General features: G+C 43.3%; 2 protein-coding genes across 2 annotated transcripts in view; both read right to left on the bottom strand.

The window, feature by feature from the left end:
* Positions 1–9795: 9795 nt before the first annotated feature.
* Positions 9796–20144, bottom strand: part of LOC147461874 (magnesium transporter MRS2-4-like) — a 39502-nt gene continuing 29153 nt past the window's right edge. Inside the window, exons 2-4 of the mRNA XM_086509344.1 lie at positions 11374–11804; positions 11013–11279; positions 9796–10171 (exon numbers count right to left, since the gene is read on the bottom strand). Coding sequence (XP_086365470.1) covers positions 9893–10171; positions 11013–11279; positions 11374–11804 — 977 coding nt within the window. The 3' untranslated portion in view covers positions 9796–9892. The remainder of the gene's footprint in view (positions 10172–11012; positions 11280–11373; positions 11805–20144) is intronic.
* LOC147461875 (uncharacterized) lies at positions 15485–17485 on the bottom strand. Its single transcript, XM_086509654.1, has 3 exons — positions 16896–17485; positions 16592–16814; positions 15485–15765 (listed from the first exon to the last, which is right to left on the bottom strand). Exons 1-3 carry the CDS (start codon positions 17304–17306, stop codon positions 15485–15487), a joined length of 915 nt encoding a protein of 304 aa, XP_086365780.1. The 5' UTR covers positions 17307–17485.

The raw sequence follows: 20144 nt of genomic DNA, 5'->3' as shown, positions 1-20144 counted from the left end.
CTGGATTCGGGATCCCAAAGTCTGTACCCCATCTCACCAGAATTACCATAGCCTAGAAAGATGCACTTTCTACTCTTTGGCTCAAGTTTGTTCCTAAATTCCTTTGGAACGTGAGTATATGCCTCACAGCCAAAGACTCTGAGATGCTTGTATGAGGGCATTTTGCATGACCATACCATCTCTCGCACTGAATCCTTCTGCAAAACCTTGCTAGGAGATCTATTTACAAGATGAACAGCTGTTGATACAGCTTCAGCCCAAAACCCATTTGGCAGCTGTGCATTAGACAACATACTTCTAACCTTCTCTTGTATGGTCCTATTCATTCTCTTAGCAACACCATTTTGAGGAGGATTGTAAGGAGAAGTAAGTTCACGTTTTATACTTTTTGACTCACAAAAGTCCTAAAAGGCCTTTGAAACATACTCTCCACCATTGTCAGTGCGTAAGCATTTAAGCTTCTTGCCACTCTGATTCTCCACAAGTGTCACAAACGTTTTGAAAACACTAAACGCTTCATCCTTGTGCTTGAGAAAGTAAACCCATACTTTCCTTGAGTAATCATTTATAAATGTCATAAAGTAAGAAGCTCCCCCTAGAGATAGGTTAGGCATAGGTCCACTCAAATCACTATGAACAAGTGCCAACTGTGTATCTCTTCTACTGCTTCTATGTTTATGTGGCTGCTGTGTTTGCTTACCATACAGACAATGTTCACAGAATTCAAAATCATTAAATGAAAAGCCAGGTAAATAACCAGAACGAGACAAGATTTTCATTCCCTTCTTGGACATATGTCCTAACCGGCTATGCCACAAAGAAACGTTCGGCTGCTCGGTTACATTGATTACATTTTTAGAGACATTTGATACATAAATCATGTAAAGTCCTCCAGACTTTACTCCATGTGCTACTGTCATAGAACCCTTGGATATCTTCCACATGTTCTGTCCAAAAGTGGTGACGTAGCCAGCAGCATCAAGTAAACCTGTGCTGATCAAGCTCTTTGTAATTGCGGGAACATGTCTCACATTCTTAAGAGTGAAAGAAGAGCCATTCTGAAACTTCAATTGAACATCTCCAACACCTAAGATCTCACATGTCTGCCCATTGCCTAGCCGAACATGATCTTTAGTGGTCACATAAGAGGTAAACCACTCCTTGTTTGGAGACACATGAAGTGATGCCCCTGAGTCTATAATCCAGTCACTCAGTGCATTTCCATCAGATGATGTAAGAAGAGCTGAGTCCATTGTATTCTTCAAGAAGTAGATGTCTCCTGACACTAGACTGTCATCCTCTGCAATAGTGTTTGTCACATTTATTTCTTGAATCTTCACTGAGGACTTATTCTTCTCACCAGGGTCTTCAGCTTTCTCTTTGCCTTTTTCTGCTTTCCATTCTCTACAGTCTCTTTTCATGTGACCCTTCTTGCCACAATGGTAGCATTCTATGTCACTCTTGCCTTTAGCACTGTGGGACTTGCTACGAGACTGATTCCTCTTTCCACCTTTGTACTTTTCTTTGGTCCTTCCCCTGACAACTAAGGCCGTTCCTTTGCCTTTGTTCATTGTCTTTCTATTGGTTTCTTCAGTAAGCAGACTTCCTTCTACACCTGCTATGTTCAAACCATCTGGAGGTGCAGAATTACTCAAAGCTATGCGAAAAGTGTCCCAACTTTCCGGCAATGTGATCAACAGGAACATAGCTCTAACAGGTTCATCAAACTTGACACCTTGAGCTGACAACTGACTCTAGATTGTGTTGAATTCATTCAGATGATTGGACATAGGTGTCCCTTCTTTCATCTTCAAGTCAACAAGCTTCTTAAGCCAGTATACCTGTGAAGCTGCACTCTGCTTCTCATAAAGATCACTCAGCTTTAACCATGCTTGATAAGCCGACATCTCGTCTGCTACATTGAAGTAAACGCTTTCTGCCAAAGTCAGCATAATGGTAGAAAGTGCCAATTCATCCATTTCGCTCCATTCATCTTTGTCCATATCTTCTGGTTTTATCCCCTAGAGCTTTATAGGTTTTATCTGCTTCTTTTGTACCAACACGTGCCAAATCTGCTTCTTCCACAATGGGAAATTGGTTCCATCCAGCTTCTTGATATTGTAAAGAGCAGTGTCCTGTGATCCAGCCATAGCTACGCTTCACAGTGGTTTACTTTCCTGGGAAAAATTCGTCAGAGTTTCCCCTGTAAACTGACCTCTGAACCAATATCAACCTGTCAAATGAACCAAGAAAGCTTCAGATTCTGCATAAATTTCGACAGTCTCCTTTGTCAAATGGCTCTGGTGTACTAAAAACATACCAAAAAACAGCTCAAAAAACAGTCTCTCTGACACTATAAGCTGCGGGTAAACTTGTCCTACACCTGTACTGTCTCTCATTGTCCTGTCACTGTCCTGTAAGCATAGACTGCGACAATGCCTCAACGGCAGTAAAGCAAAGATGCAATCCCAACTGTCTAACTCACAGTCAATACATCCTAGCTGCCTATCTAAGGGTGCTCGAGGGATCACTCCAAGACCTATATCACCGAAAGGATCTCAACATTCGAGAATCCCCCAGCTCAATAAAACCTCACTCGACCCTCAACAAAGGCTGCAGTAAATTTGACAGTACATAGACTTCCCACAAAGTCATACATCCACAAATTTCCCACTATAGGTTGTAACCGCTGCGGCGGTTGTTTGCTGCGTGACTCACAGCCAGCAAACCCTCAACAGACATACATCATCTCTGACAATACATCCCATGTGGAAGTACCTGCAATGTCAGGATGAAATCTGGAATATCAAGCAGCAAACACAAGCTACCTGATGAACTAGTGGATGTCGCCTACAGTCTGTGTGTAGATGCGCCCGTGTCGTATGTGATACGCCTCCAAGAACTGTGAGCCGTCCTTCGATGTGTAGACAGCCACAAATCAACACTCTGGGAGTGTCGATATCCTCAGCACCTGCAATCGTAGGCCGAAAACCCCAAATTTGCAGAGTTGGATCTGCACCCGTCGAGACCACGTAGTCGAAAATGGCCTGCGCAGACCTTTGTTGAAGTCGAACGGTGGCCGAGATGACCTCAGAATGAAATTCTGACAACACCGAGACGTTCGGGCTATCCCACAAGATTTGGGGCCGTGTCTTCGCCTATCGAATTTCACTCCAATATGAGTTGGTGACTCTGGCCTCCTGCAGTGCTGCCTCGAGCCTCGATCTGAGCTCTGATACCAGTTGAAAGAGTACGAGCGGAAGTGCGATGCGAGAGAGAGTGCGAGAAGAAGAGCACGACGATATGGTGAACTCGCTCTACTGTAATGTGTAGAGCATAGTGAGTTCTTATTAGGTTTTTACAAAAGAATATGTGTACATACCTGGCGGCCCGCCAACTTACCTGGGCGACCACATTGGGCTTTATACCCCAACAAAACTGCTCGTAAGGTTCCAAATAGAGAAAACGGCATTCTGTGAGGGGTCGGGGTCTAGAGAGAGAAATAATGGGGTTATTAAATAGGCCACATGTGGCAGAGTACCTACACATGGAGCACGGCTCACCAAACACTTCTTATCAATTAGAGAGAAAAAGGGCATACTTAAAACTCACCCGCTTGTTACATCAAAATTTGAAGAATAAGCTGGTTTGTGTGTGTGTTGCGGTATTAAATTAAATACATATACACAAAAGAACATGACGTTCAAAAGACAACTGGCTTTAGAAACTAAGCAAGGATTTGTACAAAAATGACTCAGTGTTTGATTCATTAATGTACAACATAATAAGAATGAAGTATTAGTCCAATGATTTTATGAACAAATAGCAAAACAATTGAGGTCATCCCGGTTGAATCATCAAGGGTCTTCAACGTCGGATTGCAAGATGGCTTTAGAAACTAGGCAAGGATTTGTACAGAAATGACTCAGTCTTTGATTCATTAATGTACAACATAATAAGAATGAAGTACGAGTCCAATGATTTTATGAAAAAATACCAGAACAATTGAGGTCATCCGGGTTGAATCATCAAGGGTCTTCAACGTCGGACTGCAAGATGCTAAACCTTTTTAAGTCAAGATAGAACTCTCAATTGCATCCATATAGACAAGTCAACATATATGTTAGACTTGGCTACATATGGCACACTTCAAAGAACCTATCAGTTGTTATCCATGTCAAACTAAAAATTTATTAGACTAGATAATGTCCTAAAATACTACTTCAAAGTATGAGCAAAACTAAACCAGTTGGTTTGAATTATCTGAACTGAATAGCTTGGTTCTTCAAACACTTTTTGATGAAGGTTGAATGGGGTTTTGCCAAACTGACATTAAACATGTCCGGTTGCTACTGGTTGTTTTACTAAGTCCAGGCTGAATAGTGTTTTACTGATGTTGCTTACTACTGACATTGGTAATTGCTATATGTATATAGTTCTAAGGATGTAGTGTTTGTACTGAAAATTTAGTAAGAACTTATCTAATACGAACACCTGTATTGGGGAGCTTGCTATGACCTAAATATCTCTTGGCCTTGCACTGGCTTACTATATCTGGATGGCCTCGAGAAGACTGTTGTTCTTTGTGGCAAGAGAGCTCCGAGCTATTTTACCCGTATGTGAAGGGAAGTCGCGTCTCCAAATGCATTCACCTATACTTGCACCTTGGAGGCCAGTGACCTTACATAGCCATTAATATGGGCGAGAGAATTAACGATCAGATTGTTGGTTGGGGGCTACAAAGTGCCCAAGTGCCATGTCTGCTCTTTGATCGGACCCGTATGCTTTGAGAAAAGCACACGCCTGATGCTCTGATACTACTGTCACAAACTTGGACACCCCAAGTCTAAATTCTGTCACGACACAACAGAGATTCACTTCAAAACATTCAACAAATCAAGAGAGTCGACACGGCCCGGAGTAGTTCCTTGCCAAGAGAGATTGGCCCAAAAGACCGGCACCCCTTTCGGTATTTCTTTTATATTAATCTTTGAGCAAAGTACAACGCCCGCGGGTGCTCGCTCTCAGACTCTACTTCTAGATGCTCTGCAGAGTGCGGCCCTTGGGTTTCTTTTAGTCTTACAAAGGTTGCCAAAAGCAGAGACCCAAAAGCAGTCCTCAAAAGCAAACTCTCCCAGAAGCAACTAGTCCTCAAAAACTGGCAAAAAGCAGTCAACACAAATTACGACATTCCGTACAACTACCATGTCAGCATGTCAACCCGAATTGCGCACGTCCGTACAGCTACCACATCATCAACTAGTCAACACAATTTCTGGAGAGTCCGTACAGTCTGACACGTCATCAATCCGACGTATCACATCATCTATTGATGTTGTGTGTGTGTCCAAGCAATCCTGTCACGTCATCATTTTGTGACAGATAGTTCTTGAACTTCACCAAATAGCGTCTTGCAACATGTCCCTTAACTTTTCTTTCCTTGTGTGCCAAGGTCTACTCAGGTACCAAGATCTCATCAAGTTCTTTAACTTTTGGTTGATCTTTATCTCGCATATCTTCTGGCACATCACCCACAAAGGGTCTTAGAAGACTCACGTGAATCTTCCAAGTGTCAGGCAATTTGAGCCTATACGCAACATCGATGATCTTCTCAAGTACTTGAAAAGGCCCATAATAACGCATGTTGAGCTTCGAAAACAACCTTTCCTTGCCCTTCATCTTCTTTAACTTTGCATCTTCTTTAACTTTGCCTTTTCAAACCGTAAAAGTACCCAATCACCAAGTGAAAATAACAATTCACGACGGTGACGATCAGCATTCCTTTTTTGCTTTGACTGAGTTTTCTCGAAGGCAAGCTTGAACTTCTTATACATTTCATCCATGTTCTCTGCATATGGATCTGCCTCAAAAAATTTGTCCTCTGTGTGCAAAACGGGGAACCTTTTTGCCGCCCTCAACAATCTCAAAAGGTGCCTTGCATGTTGACGAATGCATCGTATTGTCTCAAGCATGGGTAGACACTCTTTCCACTTGCCCTTATTACCTGACACATAACATTTCAACAGATATAAGACATTAGAATTAGCCTCTTCCGACTGTCCATCAGTTTGTGGATGAAATGAGGAGGAACATTAGAATTAGCCTCTTCTGACTGTCCATCAATTTGTGGATGAAATGAGGAGGAAAACTTGAGCGTAGTGCCCATGTTTTCAAACAAGCCTCTCCAAAACAGGCTCTTCATGTTGCTAAATTGGCTTTATCTTACAGAAAAATAATTCTAAATGAATTATTGGATTTATAAGTGAGAGGGTTTTCTGGCTTGGAACACCAAGGAAAAATAATTCTAAATGAATTATTGGAATTTTAAGTGAGTGCTTTTCTCACTAGAGACATCCGAGTACAGAGTATTCCTAGTGCGTCATTCAAAGTAATGACAGGAGCACTGAGAACGGGAATATTTGTAAGGCCACCAAGAACGGGTACTTCTGATGCGTCACATCGGATGGGTGACAGGGAGCATCGGAAAGAAGTATCCGACCATCCGGGAACGCATCTTTGATGCGTCATACGATGGGTGACATAGAGCATCGTGAAGGAGATTGTACCGTAAGTTCGGTAGGAAAGGACTAGGTGATGGGTATTCTAAGGTGGGTGACGGGTGCATCGGAAAGGGAATATCCATAGTCAGGAGGAAATTCCGAACTGTGTTAGAATTGAGCACAAGGAAAAGCAAGCACTTGAATGAAGATGGGTTCAGAGGATACTTTGAGGAAAAACAGATGCTTTTTGAGAAAGCGGGATTAATCGCCTTTCGGGAAAGCAGATGCTTTTCCGCGAGGAAGTCTATGTCTGCACTGCAACTTTGCATCCAGGGACGCCTGGGAAGTGCTGTGAAGGCATTGTTTTTAACTTATAAGGTTTTAATGAGTTTTTGAGCAAATTCAGACTATTTTTAAAATACGTCGGCCGCCCATTTAATAAGTGGGCAACCATCTAATAAATAAGGCAACAGATCAACCAGCATTTTCTCTCTCTTTTTTTGGCGGAACACCAGGAGGAAAAAAAATAACGGCCGCGATCTCTACGCGAGCAGCTATTCGTGCCGGTGGCTAGGAGCTATAAAAGCATCACATGCCGTCCTCACTCAGAGGAGAGGATCAGGTTTTGCAAGAAGGAGATGCTGCTGCAGAGTTCACCCGCAAAGAAGATGTTTGCCGGTGATGCCCATGACTGTCCTAAGTGTACCTGATGTAGCCAAGATCCAATGCGCGAGTTCCCTTGCGAAGAAGTGCCTACGGAGTGTGTTTCCATCGCAACAAGCTGCTGTTTTTCGCTGTTTTCAGCCCATAAACGTTGTAGACGGGGCTGATTTACGAGAAGAAACCCAAGAACACACCTCTTTTGTGTGTAGGATTGGAAGAGAGGATTTTCTATGTAGAGATCTCTTCCTTGGAATTGCTTTTCGAGAACCGAGTTGCGTTTCGAGTGTCAAGACTTTGAAGGTAACGATTTTCATGCTATGATCTTTGAGTATTTGACTGCAGGTGTACTTCCTCTTCGTGAGGGAGTAGGAGCAGAGGAAGGCTTGAGCCTCTGCAGGAGAAAAGCGCTCTGAGGAACTAGAGCCAGATCAGCTCAAGGGTTTCGTACCCGAGTTTGGGAAGTGGATCCACGGATCGGAGAGACGTAGTCTCTCAAGTTGTGATCCGGAAGTTGGGATTCCCAAGTGAGGACTTCGTGTCCGGGAAAGCAGAGTTGTTCTGTGGGAAGAGGACTCTGGAAACAGAGTTGGAAAAGAGAGTTGTAGGGATGTCATTCCCTGAGTCTGGAAGGTGAGATCCAGAGGCGAGAACCTTAGTTCTCAAGGATTTGGAATAAGGAACGGAAGTTTCTTGAAATAGGGTTTTGCCCTAGGAATCGGAAGCCGAGGCATCCGGCAACCATCAAGTCTTATTCTAGAACGAACGTGGTAATACGTTCGGTTCAAGTGCTTGTATAGACTTCTCCTCAGTAATAAAGATACTATTACGGGGGGGACCAGCCCATCTTCTGGTCCCAGCACACTCTCTCTCTCTCTCTCTCTCTCTCTCTCTCTCTCTCTCTCTCTCTCTCTCTCTATCCTTTGGCTTCAGTAATAAGTGATAAATTCTATTTATCCGAATGTATTTTATATTGTTATGCGCTCCCATTTGTGACACTTCATACGAGGATCACGATCAGTGACAATAGATTGTGGCATACCATCGTACTTGAAAACATTGTACATAAACAGACATGCCATATGGTCAAATTTTGTCTTCTTCCTGACATGAATAAAACCTACTTACTCAACCTGCAAGATGAGCGAGATCAAGGTCTGAGGCAATAGTCCTCCCCCGGTAGAATGGACGCGGAAGCGGTTTCTCAACACCAATAATGGTCCATATATCATCATTCCTTGTCGACGTTCTTGAAAGATCAAGGATAAAATCCAAAACAATGCTTTCCCATGGCTTATCTGGAATAGGTAGTGGTTGTAACAACGCTGGTGCCTTTTGCCTGTCAAACTTGACCTTTTGGCAAATCACGCATACTCACACAAAGCCATCCACATCTCTCCTCAAAGTAAGCCAATAAAAGAATGTCTCGACCGCTTTCACTGTCACATCTATACCACGATGCCCGACATACGGTGGGACATGGCTTTCTACCATAATCTTATGTGGCAATGGCCTAGTGACACATAATCTGCCATGCATCATCATAAACTCTCCGCAGTCGACCGTTTCATACTCGCCACACAATGTCCGGCCATTTATGACTTCAAAAAGAGGGTCCCGAAATTAAATAAAAATCAAGGGAAAGAAACCAACAACTAAGGTTAGTGGTTGCCACAGCCTTGTGACTGAGAGAAATGAAATGAAATGAAATGAAATGTTATATTAACGTCTTCAAGAGGCCAAAGTGACCTATGAGACCAAAAGTTACAATTGGTGAATCTGATAAAGTGTCTGAGTACAAAAAAGTACAAAGAACTCAGTCTAAAACTGAAACGAAATAGGTGGGGAGGTGAGGGCTGATATAATGGGTTAGCTGATACAAAGCTGACACAAAGATGGATCAAATGAGATACAGATCATTAGATGAGATCCCTCATCGGTCTCACTGCCGAATCTCATCAATATCCTCCATGGTCAATACTCTGACTGGTCGTCTCGCATGTCTGGATCCTCTGCTGCCACCTCAGTCGATGATGTGAGGCCCCCCGTGGTCATGGGCGCCTGCATCTACCTAGCTCAATGGCTCGATCGATCCGCGTACCTTTGGTGTGTGGGACCTGAGATCTGCTGTGATGACTGCTCCTCTGGCTGTCCCTTGGCTGGTGTAAAGAGATTTGTGATGTGTCTCTGAGACTGGCTCTCCTGTGATGTCCTCAGCAAGCTCTCTCTATGTCTGCGCAGCTCTAGTAGAAACAATCCAAGACATCTTTGATCTTCGTATTTCATGACTCTAGAAAATGGTTCAAAACCCTCTCAAACACACAGTGGAAGCGGACTCGTGTCTCAGAGAGAGAGAGAGTCAGACAGACAGACAGAGAGAGAGAGAGAGAGAGAGAGAGAGAGAGAGAGAGAGAGGTCTGCTTTGTTTTTTTGTTTTATAGTGGAGCAGTGTCTGCTCTCACAAGGCAGTACTACCAAAGGATAGATTCCTATGCTTGAAAAAAAACAGCTAAAACGGAAACATGGTGGGCAGATTAAGATGCATGTAAGCTTGAAAAAGTAAGTCCAGCTGGAGCAAGCAATCTGGAACTCCTCATACCAGTATCGACCTACATGTCTCTAAATTCATTGCTGATTTCAACTTAAAAAGCAAAGACTGTATATATGTATAAATCCCTCCACTGGGTTGAATAATACGCACATTACAGATGCTTTCCAGGAGACCTCATTCACTACGAGGTGAAATGTCCTCTCCAGCGAGCATATCCGAGAATAATGAAGAAAAGAGCTACAGATGCAGATACAAAGCCTGTGACAACGGGCACAAAAACGCCCTCCTTGCTGTATAATGGGCATGGGATATTGATGGCAAAAGCACCAGCACAACCTGACACAAGTGAAGCAGTCAATGCCAGAATACCCAGAGTCACATGCAGCTGTATAAGGTCATTGCGTTGGCTGTCAAGTTGAATGTTTACATAGTCCTCGGTGTCATCGATGTACTCTCGCACCTGAAAAGAAACCACTTCTTAAAAGAGCACACATAGTTGGAGACGTCACAAAAAATAAGTACTATCCCTCAATCAAGAGAGTGCTCCGCCTCTTTCCTCTCTTCCATTGACAACTATGGCAAGAAGAACTAGGAAACGATGGGTTTCACTTGTACGACCAGTTAGGCTGGTGAACTTGACCTCACTTCATTTGTGCACTTATTTACATTTTATCCAAAAGGCTTTGTCCATCAACACGCATGAAACCACTACCTTACTGCAGAAAATCTTTAATGTTCTTATATAAGAACCCCCCTTTGTTATTGCATGGCCTACATTAATATAAACCTTATCCTGCCTAAAATCATCTACATGGCCCTCAGCACCTGCCCCCCCAACCCACCCCCACCAAACTTTGGTCAGAATCAACTACTTGGCTTCTTAATCAGTCACTAAACGAGTCATGAGGCAATCCCCTTCTCAAGCTGTGACCATCCCAGCATCTTTACATTGAGCTCAATGTGACTTTGCTTTACTTCACATGTACTAGCAAAGCTAATTGTCATTCTTCTCACAAACACCTAGCAGAAAGAGCGTTCAAAGTTTAAGCGATTCCCTTCTCGCGAGCTCATAATTCAACAGTTTGTTTCATCTCTTGAAAAATTTTCGCCCCTTCTCATGACCCCATGACACACATCCATCTGAGTTAAGTAAGTTTCCAACACCCTACTCCAGAGTCCAAACCAATGGTCCAAATATATATGGCTTCGAAAACGCTACCAATCAATTAGAATGCTTTGGAAGCGGACTGTTTCCTTCACTGACAACAAAAAAGTAGTACCGAGGAAGAGAAATAACTTACAGCTAGTAATTTCTTCTGAGTCCCATCTACCTGTACGAAATACGCCTCAAGTAACATTTCCAGCTGCTCTACATTATGATCCTCGACAGTTCCAGCATAGCTGGCATTACTAGAACGTCGGGAACTGAAATGTGAAACCCTGGGAGAGCTTGGAGGACTGGCAAAAGAGTGAAAATCATCTTGCTGACTGAGAATGAGTTTACGTGTTAGATATAAGTCAGCCATGTCCTCATCATCATCAAGTAAATGCTCCATCTCATCCCTTACCTGTCAAAATCTAAGAAGATACCGTATTTCAGAGTTAACCCTTAACAAACTAAAATCTACTAGGCACATCCAACAGGATAAAAAAATATCATACCTTTTGCACACGCGCGAGGAGACGAGTGAGATCGCTTTTCAGGCTTCTAACAAGTTCCAAATTGCTAGTGCTGACATTGCGTGTAAGCTCATCCAACACTGGAGTGGCAGTAGACTCTAGCTCTTTGACTTTCATCTCCAAAAAACCACACACAGTCTCAAGTGCCACCTCTAGCACTCGAAACTCAAAAGGAAGTTCATCCTGTGTGGAACCAACAAACTCTGAACCCATGAGAGTTTCCTGTGCATCTGCTTCCTTTCTGTAGGTCAATGTTTTATTGCTGCCCTCTGCTTTTGAGGCAAGGAGTGTTTCCTTCAGCTGTTCTATGAAAGGAAGGACTGCAGCACTTGTAGGATCAAGAACCAGAACTTCTTGGGCAGTTACAATAGCCTTGATAAACTCTAGATTCACTACCATAGCTTTCTCTCTTGCTGCAATGAAAGACTACGTTACTACATTTAGCTCACTCTAGTTAGGAAAGCATCAATACATATCACAGTGACAAGCTTAATTTACATAACAGTCGCATAATAATTCAGGCAACACATGGACCTGACAACAATTGAAAGCATAATATAGAAGGTTTGAACTCATAAATTGGAGCAATTTTCGCTAGCAACCATCTAGCAAATTGTCATTGCTGATTAACTGCTTGGTTCCTACAAGAATACTAAAATTTTCATAGCTAGATAAAGAATGGGCTATATAGGATCACCCAACTTCTGCCTCATTAGGTGCTGATGAAAGACTCGGCTACAATATTTAGCTCACTCTAGTTAGGAAAGCATCTTTACATATCACTGTGACAAGTTTGATTTACATCGCAGTCACATCTTGATTCAGGCAACACATGGACCTGAAAGCCATCGAAAGCTTATAAAGAGTATTTTTGTAGTTAACTGGAGCAATTTTTGGTAGCCACCATCTAGCAAATCATTGCTGATTAACTGCTTGGTTCCTACAAGGATTACAAAAATTTGCATAGCTAGATAAAGAATGGGGTATACAGGATCACCCAACTTGTGTCTCAATAGGAGAGACTTGGCAAAGCTAATGACCTAACATTCCTAAGGTGACAAATTGTGGTGGGGCTCTGCTGTTGCAAATGCCTGTGGCACTGGATATGCTGAAGTGCAACAGGGCAAAGAGTTCAGCATTCTGTCTCATAAAAAGGTGGGTTTGTTGTCACAAACTGATGACATGGCATGACCTCAAACCGACCGGACAGAGGACAAAGGACAAGCAAGCCATACGAACGCGAATTTTCCAGCGCACAGTGATTCCTGCTACAAAGCGCGGGCTGATGTGGCACAACGTACAGACGTGCTAACATGGCGGCTTTTCCGCCCAATATTGATAGTTGTTCATTTTTTGGGCACGATAGCTTTTGGAAGTGCCAGTTTTCAGGCCACGTGCCTTTAAAAATGAGCCTAGGGGGTCACTTCTGGCAGATCAATGTATGCTTACATAGCACCTGTCAGAGTGGCAACGGAAGCAAGGAGGAATTTGGGGGGGGGGGGGGGGGGGGGGGGGGGGGGGGGGCGGGGAAAGAGAGAGATGCTCAAAGGTATGCAGCTCATCTATAGACGAAGGTGCATCATTCACAGGGGTGGCACCATACAGATACACACACTGAGAAAACGCCTTTTGAGGCTTGAGCACCCCCCCTGGCTGCCTATATACCCACCAAGGGACAGGTCGGCCAGCCACGGGAGAGGCCCCATGACATCCTCAAGAAAATGGCAAAAATTAAAGCCCATAACAGGGCGCCCAGGAAATGGTGAGACAACGGACCAAATCTGGTCCGACCGGCCAAAGTACGAGATCTACATCGGGGAGGATATGGAGCATCATTGAGCAACACCCCACCCCCCCCCAAACCAACCCCACACCACACCACAAAAGCTGACCTAGGAGGACATTGAGGCCATACTACAGAACTTTCCCCATTGTGCACATCATTAGCCCTCATGTAATTGTACCCCTCCCCATATGTTTTGAGCTGATGTATCATGTCACAAGGACGTGGCAACTGTTAACTATGTCACCAGGAAGTGGCAACTGCTAACCTTAGTTGTTGGTTTCTTTCCAGTGATTTTTGTTACATTTTGAGACCCTCTTTTTGAAGTTGCAAATGGTCGGACATTGTATGGCCAATGTGAACGGTAGTTTCACCCGCAGACGGGAAGTTGGTCGGCACTGGAACTCGTAAAGTAAAAGGACGCCTAGGCTCAGTTCAAGATCATGTAGCTCCCTCCATCGCACTAAGCAAGTGGTGGATACTAGGAAGTGAACTCAATAAAGGTACAATGTCAAGGTGGGATCACCAAAGGAAAGCTCGGCTACATTGCATTTTTGGATGCAGTACCAGTAAGCATTGATGGTCAGATGACCAATGGGAGTCCAACGGAAGCATCCCCTAACTATTTTGGGCCATGAAATCTGTTCACGTCATTAGCTTCAGAATGACAAGGGGAACATTTTATTACTCTGCTGCAAAGTCGACTGATGCACCAATTAAGAGATTTTTAAGCGAGAAGCCCAATGCGGAGTATGAGTGCCAAGTGGCACTTTTTGGCCAATTTATCAAGTCTGAAAGAACAAAACTCGTAATTGACTTTTTGGAGCAGTTTTGGAGGCTGATAACTCTGATTTTCAGCCATTTCTCTCCATTTTTGAGCTTCCTATGACTTTACCTAGGACCAAGGAGCTCATTTCCAGCATTGGAAGGCATCAGATGCGTGTTTACAGGGCTGTTTTGCTGTGTTTTCAACGATACGCAGGTTTTGGGAGCCATGAAAATCTTCCCCTTTTGCATCTATTTGTTCATAGATACATTACAGATCAAGCGCAGAAGAGGGGGCGCTCGATTTATGCTGGGGGGATGCTTCATTGAGAACCTGCCACGAGTTAAGAGCTATTGACTGCAAGCTTTCCCTCTCATGTATAGTGTGGTGCAAGAAGTCATGTCCTACACACTACACACTGCTCTCTCGCTCCCCTACGTGCAGTTATGTGATGCCCCACAAGAGGGCTCTTCATTTAACTGATGTACAGTTGTGTGGTTTCATGCTTTTGTGACAAGGCAAGAGCCTCCTTGAGCAGGAACAGGAGTAGCTAATTGCTACTCCAAAGCAGGCACCGGTGAGGGTCATAACCTCACCAAACAGGTGCATTTTCAGCGCTGTGTACGTGCTGTTTTTGGACTGTTTTGCAACCACAATGACACCAGAACCATTGGGAACCGTGCCCCACTGCTAGACGACAGTTCGGGGACTGTTTAGGGCTGAAAACAAGGCAAAAACCAGTAAATACAGCGAGCTGAATTTACCGTTTTTGAGCAGGAATCAGAGGGTTTATGCCAATAGAGGTGAGTTCCAACAAGGGAATTGGTTTCGGGCAAGTTTTAGGGCTATTATGCTGCTGAAATTTTGCCAAAACAGACAATATCTAGCTGGATACAGGTAAAGAATTCCCAGGACTCTACTTAGTAATCTACCCTCTTAAGGAATGAAGAAATACCGTAAGGGGCGACAATTTTGGGCCTACAGGTTGTCGGCGTCTGCTCGGAGCATTCTAGCTCCCGAGCCGTGTGTGCTTAAGTGTTAATTCCCGTCGCAGGTTCCCTTTGCAAAGTACTCTCTCTCACTGTGTGTCTAGACTAAAGTAAAGAATTTCAGGTGAAAGCCAAAGCCTACCATCCCACGGGCCGGTTTCATATCATGTGATGAGGATGTAGGTTAGGCTTACATACCTACAGATGAGTGCGCAGCAATGTGTGCAAGTGATAGAGCACGAGGAGATGTGCAAGACTTGAGCCTTGGAGAGGAGGCGTTGGTGTGCAGAGATGGGGGCGTGAGGTCGAAGTAGAGGGAAGAGAGAGAGAGAGAGACTACACGATTCTTGTAAGGGGAATAAGTTGAGTGAATTGGGCTCTCATTCCCTTTATTAAAGTATAGGACCATTTTTAAGTTAGTGGCCAAGTTCAAGGTGAACTTGGCCAAAGGTTAGTAACCTTTAAAAACTATACACAAAAGGGGTCATTTGGGCTGGCCATTTGGGCCTTTAACCCAACAACCTCCCACTTAAAGGCATAAATGGCGCCTTTAAGCTACATGACTCCCACCATCTGTATACATAGTTGATGTTGTGCTTTGGGTAAGCACTTAGTGAGAGCATCTGCTGGATTTTGTGATGTATGGATTTTAACCAATGCAATAAGGCCATCCTCAAGCACTTCTCGAATGAAGTGATAACGCACATCAATATGCTTTGTGCGTGCATAAAACATGGCATTCTCTGCCAGACATATGGGACTCTGGCTATCACAACCAAGCATAGGTGCCTTGTCAAGCAAACCAAAATCACTGCATAGACGTGCTAACCAAATGGCTTCTTTGGAAGCCTCAATGGCTGAAATATATATTCAGCCTCTGTAGTAGACAATGCAACTATCTTTTGCAATCTAGAACACCATGAAACAGCACCTCCTGCAAGAGTAAACACATAACCACTTGTGGATTTCCGTGTATCCACGTCACCAGCCATGTCAGAGTCACAAAATCCCTTCAACTTTAATGGTCCTTTACCATAGCAAAGGCATTTGTTTTTAGTCCCTTTCAAGTACCTCATAATGGACTTCACTCCATCCCAATGCAACCTGCCTGGATTAGCCATAAACCGGCTCACAACTCCCACTGCATGTGCTATGTCAGGCCTAGTAGCAACCATAGCATACATAAGTGAACCACAAGATGAAGCGTAAGGCACACTTTGCATGTCATTGGCTTCTTCCTTTGACTTGGGGCAATCATCCTTGGAGATTTTGACATATGACTGTAATGGCACGCCAAGAGGCTTTGCTTCAGCCATGTTAAATCTGTCCAGCACCTTTTCAATGTACTTTTCTTGCGACAAATACAATATGCGCTGGTTCCTTTGTCTTCTAACCATCACTCAAAGTATATGTTCAGTTGCCCCAAGGTCTTTCATTGAAAATGCAGATTTCAGTTGCTCTTTAAGAGCATCAACAGTACTTTTCTTTGCAGCTATCAATATATCATCCACATAGAGCACAAGAATGATAGGGCTGCATTGGTATACAAACAATGGTTTGCATGGCTTCTTTTGTAACCATGTTAGAGCATGAAGCGGTCAAACTTCTTGTACCATTGTCTACATGATTGTTTCAACCCATACAAGCTTCTATTGAGCATACATACCAAATGTTCCTTGCCAGGAATAACAAAACCCTCGGGTTGCTTCATGTAAAGCTCTTCCTCCACATCACCATGCAAGAAAGCGGTATGTACATCCATTTGGTCCAATTCCAAATCAAGGGCAGCCACTATGGCAAACAATACACGCAAAGTGGTCATCTTCACTATAGGAGAGAACACTTCCTGAAAGTCTATGCCCTTGGTTTGAACATATCCCTTTGCAACCAGCCTTGCCTTATACTTGGGTTTTGCATCACCTGTCTTGATTTTATACACCCATTTGTTAGGAATAGGCTTCCTACTTTTGGGCAATTCCACCAAATCCAAAGTATGATTAGCATACAAAGCTTTAATCTCTTCCTGCATAGCAAGCTCCCACTTGTCGTTGTGCTCACATGTCTTTGCCTCTTTATACGTAAGAGGCTCTCCCTCATTTGTCAACATAATGTAATGCAAAGAGGGATCATATCTACTCATAGTCCGTCTTGGACGAGTAGACTGCCTCACCCAATGATCCACATTATCCGATAATGGGTCTCCATCAGGTGGCATGATAAAATCATCAACAATGGGCTGCTGTACATCATTTTCGGCACCATTTTTAGCATTGTTTTGTGGCAGCAAATGTGGCTGCAAATGCCGTTCAGGAGCCTCAATTTGCTGCCCAACATCATCTGGCTTAAACACCACTGGATCATCTACATTTTCAGCCATATGTGGTGCATCCTAAGGGTCAAGAATAGGCCTAACAGGTGGCTGGTCATGCTGAAATTTGACCCTTTTATGGTTATGCTTTGAGGCACGATTGTTTTGAAGCAACCTTGCCTCATTAAAAACAACATCCCGGCTGCGTACAACCCTTTTGAGCTGAGGCAACCAAATCCTGTAACCCATTTTGCCTTCTTCACCATATCCCATGAAGAGGCCTTTAATGGACTTGGCATCTAGTTTGCTTCTCAAATCAGGTCTAATATGCACAAAAGCTTCGCAACCAAAAATGCGTAAGTGATCATATGAAGCAAGCTTGCCAGACCAAACCTCTTCAGGGATGTTACCTTTCAAAGACAAGTGAGGGAATCGATTGCATATATGCACTGCAGTTTTCAAAGCTTCTCCTCAAAATCCATGAGAGAGATTAGTTGTGGACAGCATGTATCTCACCCTCTCACAAAGTGTCCTATTGAATCTTTCAACCACACCATTAGAAGAGGGGTTGTATGGCACAGTAAGCTCCCTCTTAATACCCAAATTTTCACAAAATTTGTTAAATTCAGCACTTGTGAACTCTCCCCCATTGTCCGTACACAAGCATTTCAGCTTTCTACCTGTTTGGGTGGTCACAAATGCATGAAATTTCTTAATCCCAGCAAAGGCTTCATCCTTAGATTTAAGCAAATAAACCCAAATTTTCCTAGAATGATCATCAACAAAGGAGACAAAATAGCATACACCTCCCATAGACTTAGTAGGCATACTACATACATCAGAATGTACAAGATCAAGCACACAAGATTTACGAGAGACACCGGAGTAATAAGAACGCTTTACTTACTTGGCATATTGACATTCATGACAAAAGTCAAGCTTTGTGCCTTTAGCATCAAGCTTGTTCAAAGTACAAAGCTTAGAAAGGCTCTTTTGGCTCATATGGCCAAGCCTCTTGTGCCATAACTCCATGTGATAGTTAATTTCAACCAACGCAATAAACTTGCCCAACATGGCCTTTCCATGCATGTAGTAAAGTGTCTCTTTCTTTGTGCCCTTTACAATCAACCTTAAGCCTTTAGTCATTTTCCATGATCCTCTCTCAAACAAGATGCTGTAACCATGCATATCCATCTGACCAACAGAAAGCAGACTCTTCTTGATTCCTGGCACATATCTAACATCATGCAAAACAAGCTCATTTGTGTCATCTATGGAGAGATACACAGTGCCAATACCCTCAATGGAACATGCATGATTGTTTCCAAGGTATACATGGCCATGCTTGCCTGCATCAAAAGTAGAGATACACTCCTTGATAGGAGTCACATGAAATGAAGCACCAGAATCAACTATCCAAGTCTGGGATAATGCATCATTGACAGTCAACAAAGCATCAATAAGATCACTCTTGGTGATCTGTATGTCTTGTGAATGAACATTAAGAGAGACATCAAGGTCATAAGCATAATCATCTGACAAAGTGGCACACAAGATGTCCTCTACATCTGACAGCTCCTCAATCACAACACTAGAAGCCACATTGGCCTTCTCTTTGTCCTTTGAGTTGTCATGTGCATCTGTCTTGACTTCCTTCTTCTCTTTCTTTTTGTCTCCGCCATTCTTTTTCCATTCTAACTCGGCTTTGTAGTACCTGCAATCGGGTTTCTTGTGACCTTTCCTGCCACACTGATAGCAAGTCACATCACCCTTGCCTTTGCTGGCATTTCCCCTTTCCTTACTCTTACTCTTACTCTTACTCCTTTGTGCATAGACATTCTTCTTCTCGGTCCTGCCTCTAACCATGTTGGCAAAGCTGCCTCCCTCTCCACCTACTTTCCTCCTCATTTCCTCATTCAAGATAGAACCCCTAACACCATCAAAGGTCAAATTGGGGTTATTCGACAATGAAACCACCAATGTTTCCCATGAATCAGGTAAGGTCATAAGCAAGAAGACAGCTTTCAGCTTGTCATCAAAAGGAGGCAAACATGAATCCTATAACTGCGACAAAGTACCTGTAAACAACGACAAGTGCTCTGCAGTGCTCTTGGACTCAACTAGCTGCATGCCAACAAGTTTTCGCATCAAATGCACTTGGTTGACAAGCGTCGTATTCTCATACATCGCCTTTCACTTCTCCCACACATCAAAAGCATTTGTGAGACCTTTCAAATCAATGACTGTCTCATCGGTCATGGCCATTTTGATGTATGTAACTGCCTTCCTGTTCAGGCTAACCCATGCTTCATTCAACATATCCTGTGGCTTTACTTATTCAAGTGCCCCTTCACAATCCTTAAGAAATAGGATTCCCTGGATCCTGTCTTTCCAAAGGTCGAAACCTATTCCATCGAACCTCCTAATCTCGAAGAGATTCTTCACATCCGAAGAAGATGAGGCCATAGATGCACGAATAAGAGGGCTAATACGCTGAATTTTTGGGCAAAATGCACCAAAACTGGAGTATAACCTCACAGAAGTGTGCACTACAGCTCCAAATGGTAACAGGAGCAATTTGGGGCAAAATGGGTCACCTTAGGCACAAAAAACAATTTCTAAAATTTCTGCGCAAGAAATTTCAACAAGTGAATTTGTGCTCAAAAACAACAATTTTAGTTGTTTTTAACCTCACAGGACATACATAAGGCTAATGCACAGCCTTTAGAAGCATGTATGAGCAAAAGCCCCAGTTTGTAACATCAAATTGCAGAAAAGTGAGCCACAAATGGTCATACATAGCCAAAACTTGTCAAATCTGCATAAATTGCATCAATTTGCACTTTCCTCAATGTAGATGCATCAAAAATACACTTGCAAAAACCTGCGTAAATCTGAAATTTGCTG

Source organism: Adiantum capillus-veneris, chromosome 3, assembly GCF_014529385.1.
Source record: "Adiantum capillus-veneris isolate H3 chromosome 3, ASM1452938v2, whole genome shotgun sequence".
NCBI classification, from domain to species: domain Eukaryota; kingdom Viridiplantae; phylum Streptophyta; class Polypodiopsida; order Polypodiales; family Pteridaceae; genus Adiantum; species Adiantum capillus-veneris.
Note: the sequence above shows the minus strand (reverse complement) of the source record. Positions and strands in the feature narration are given on the sequence as shown.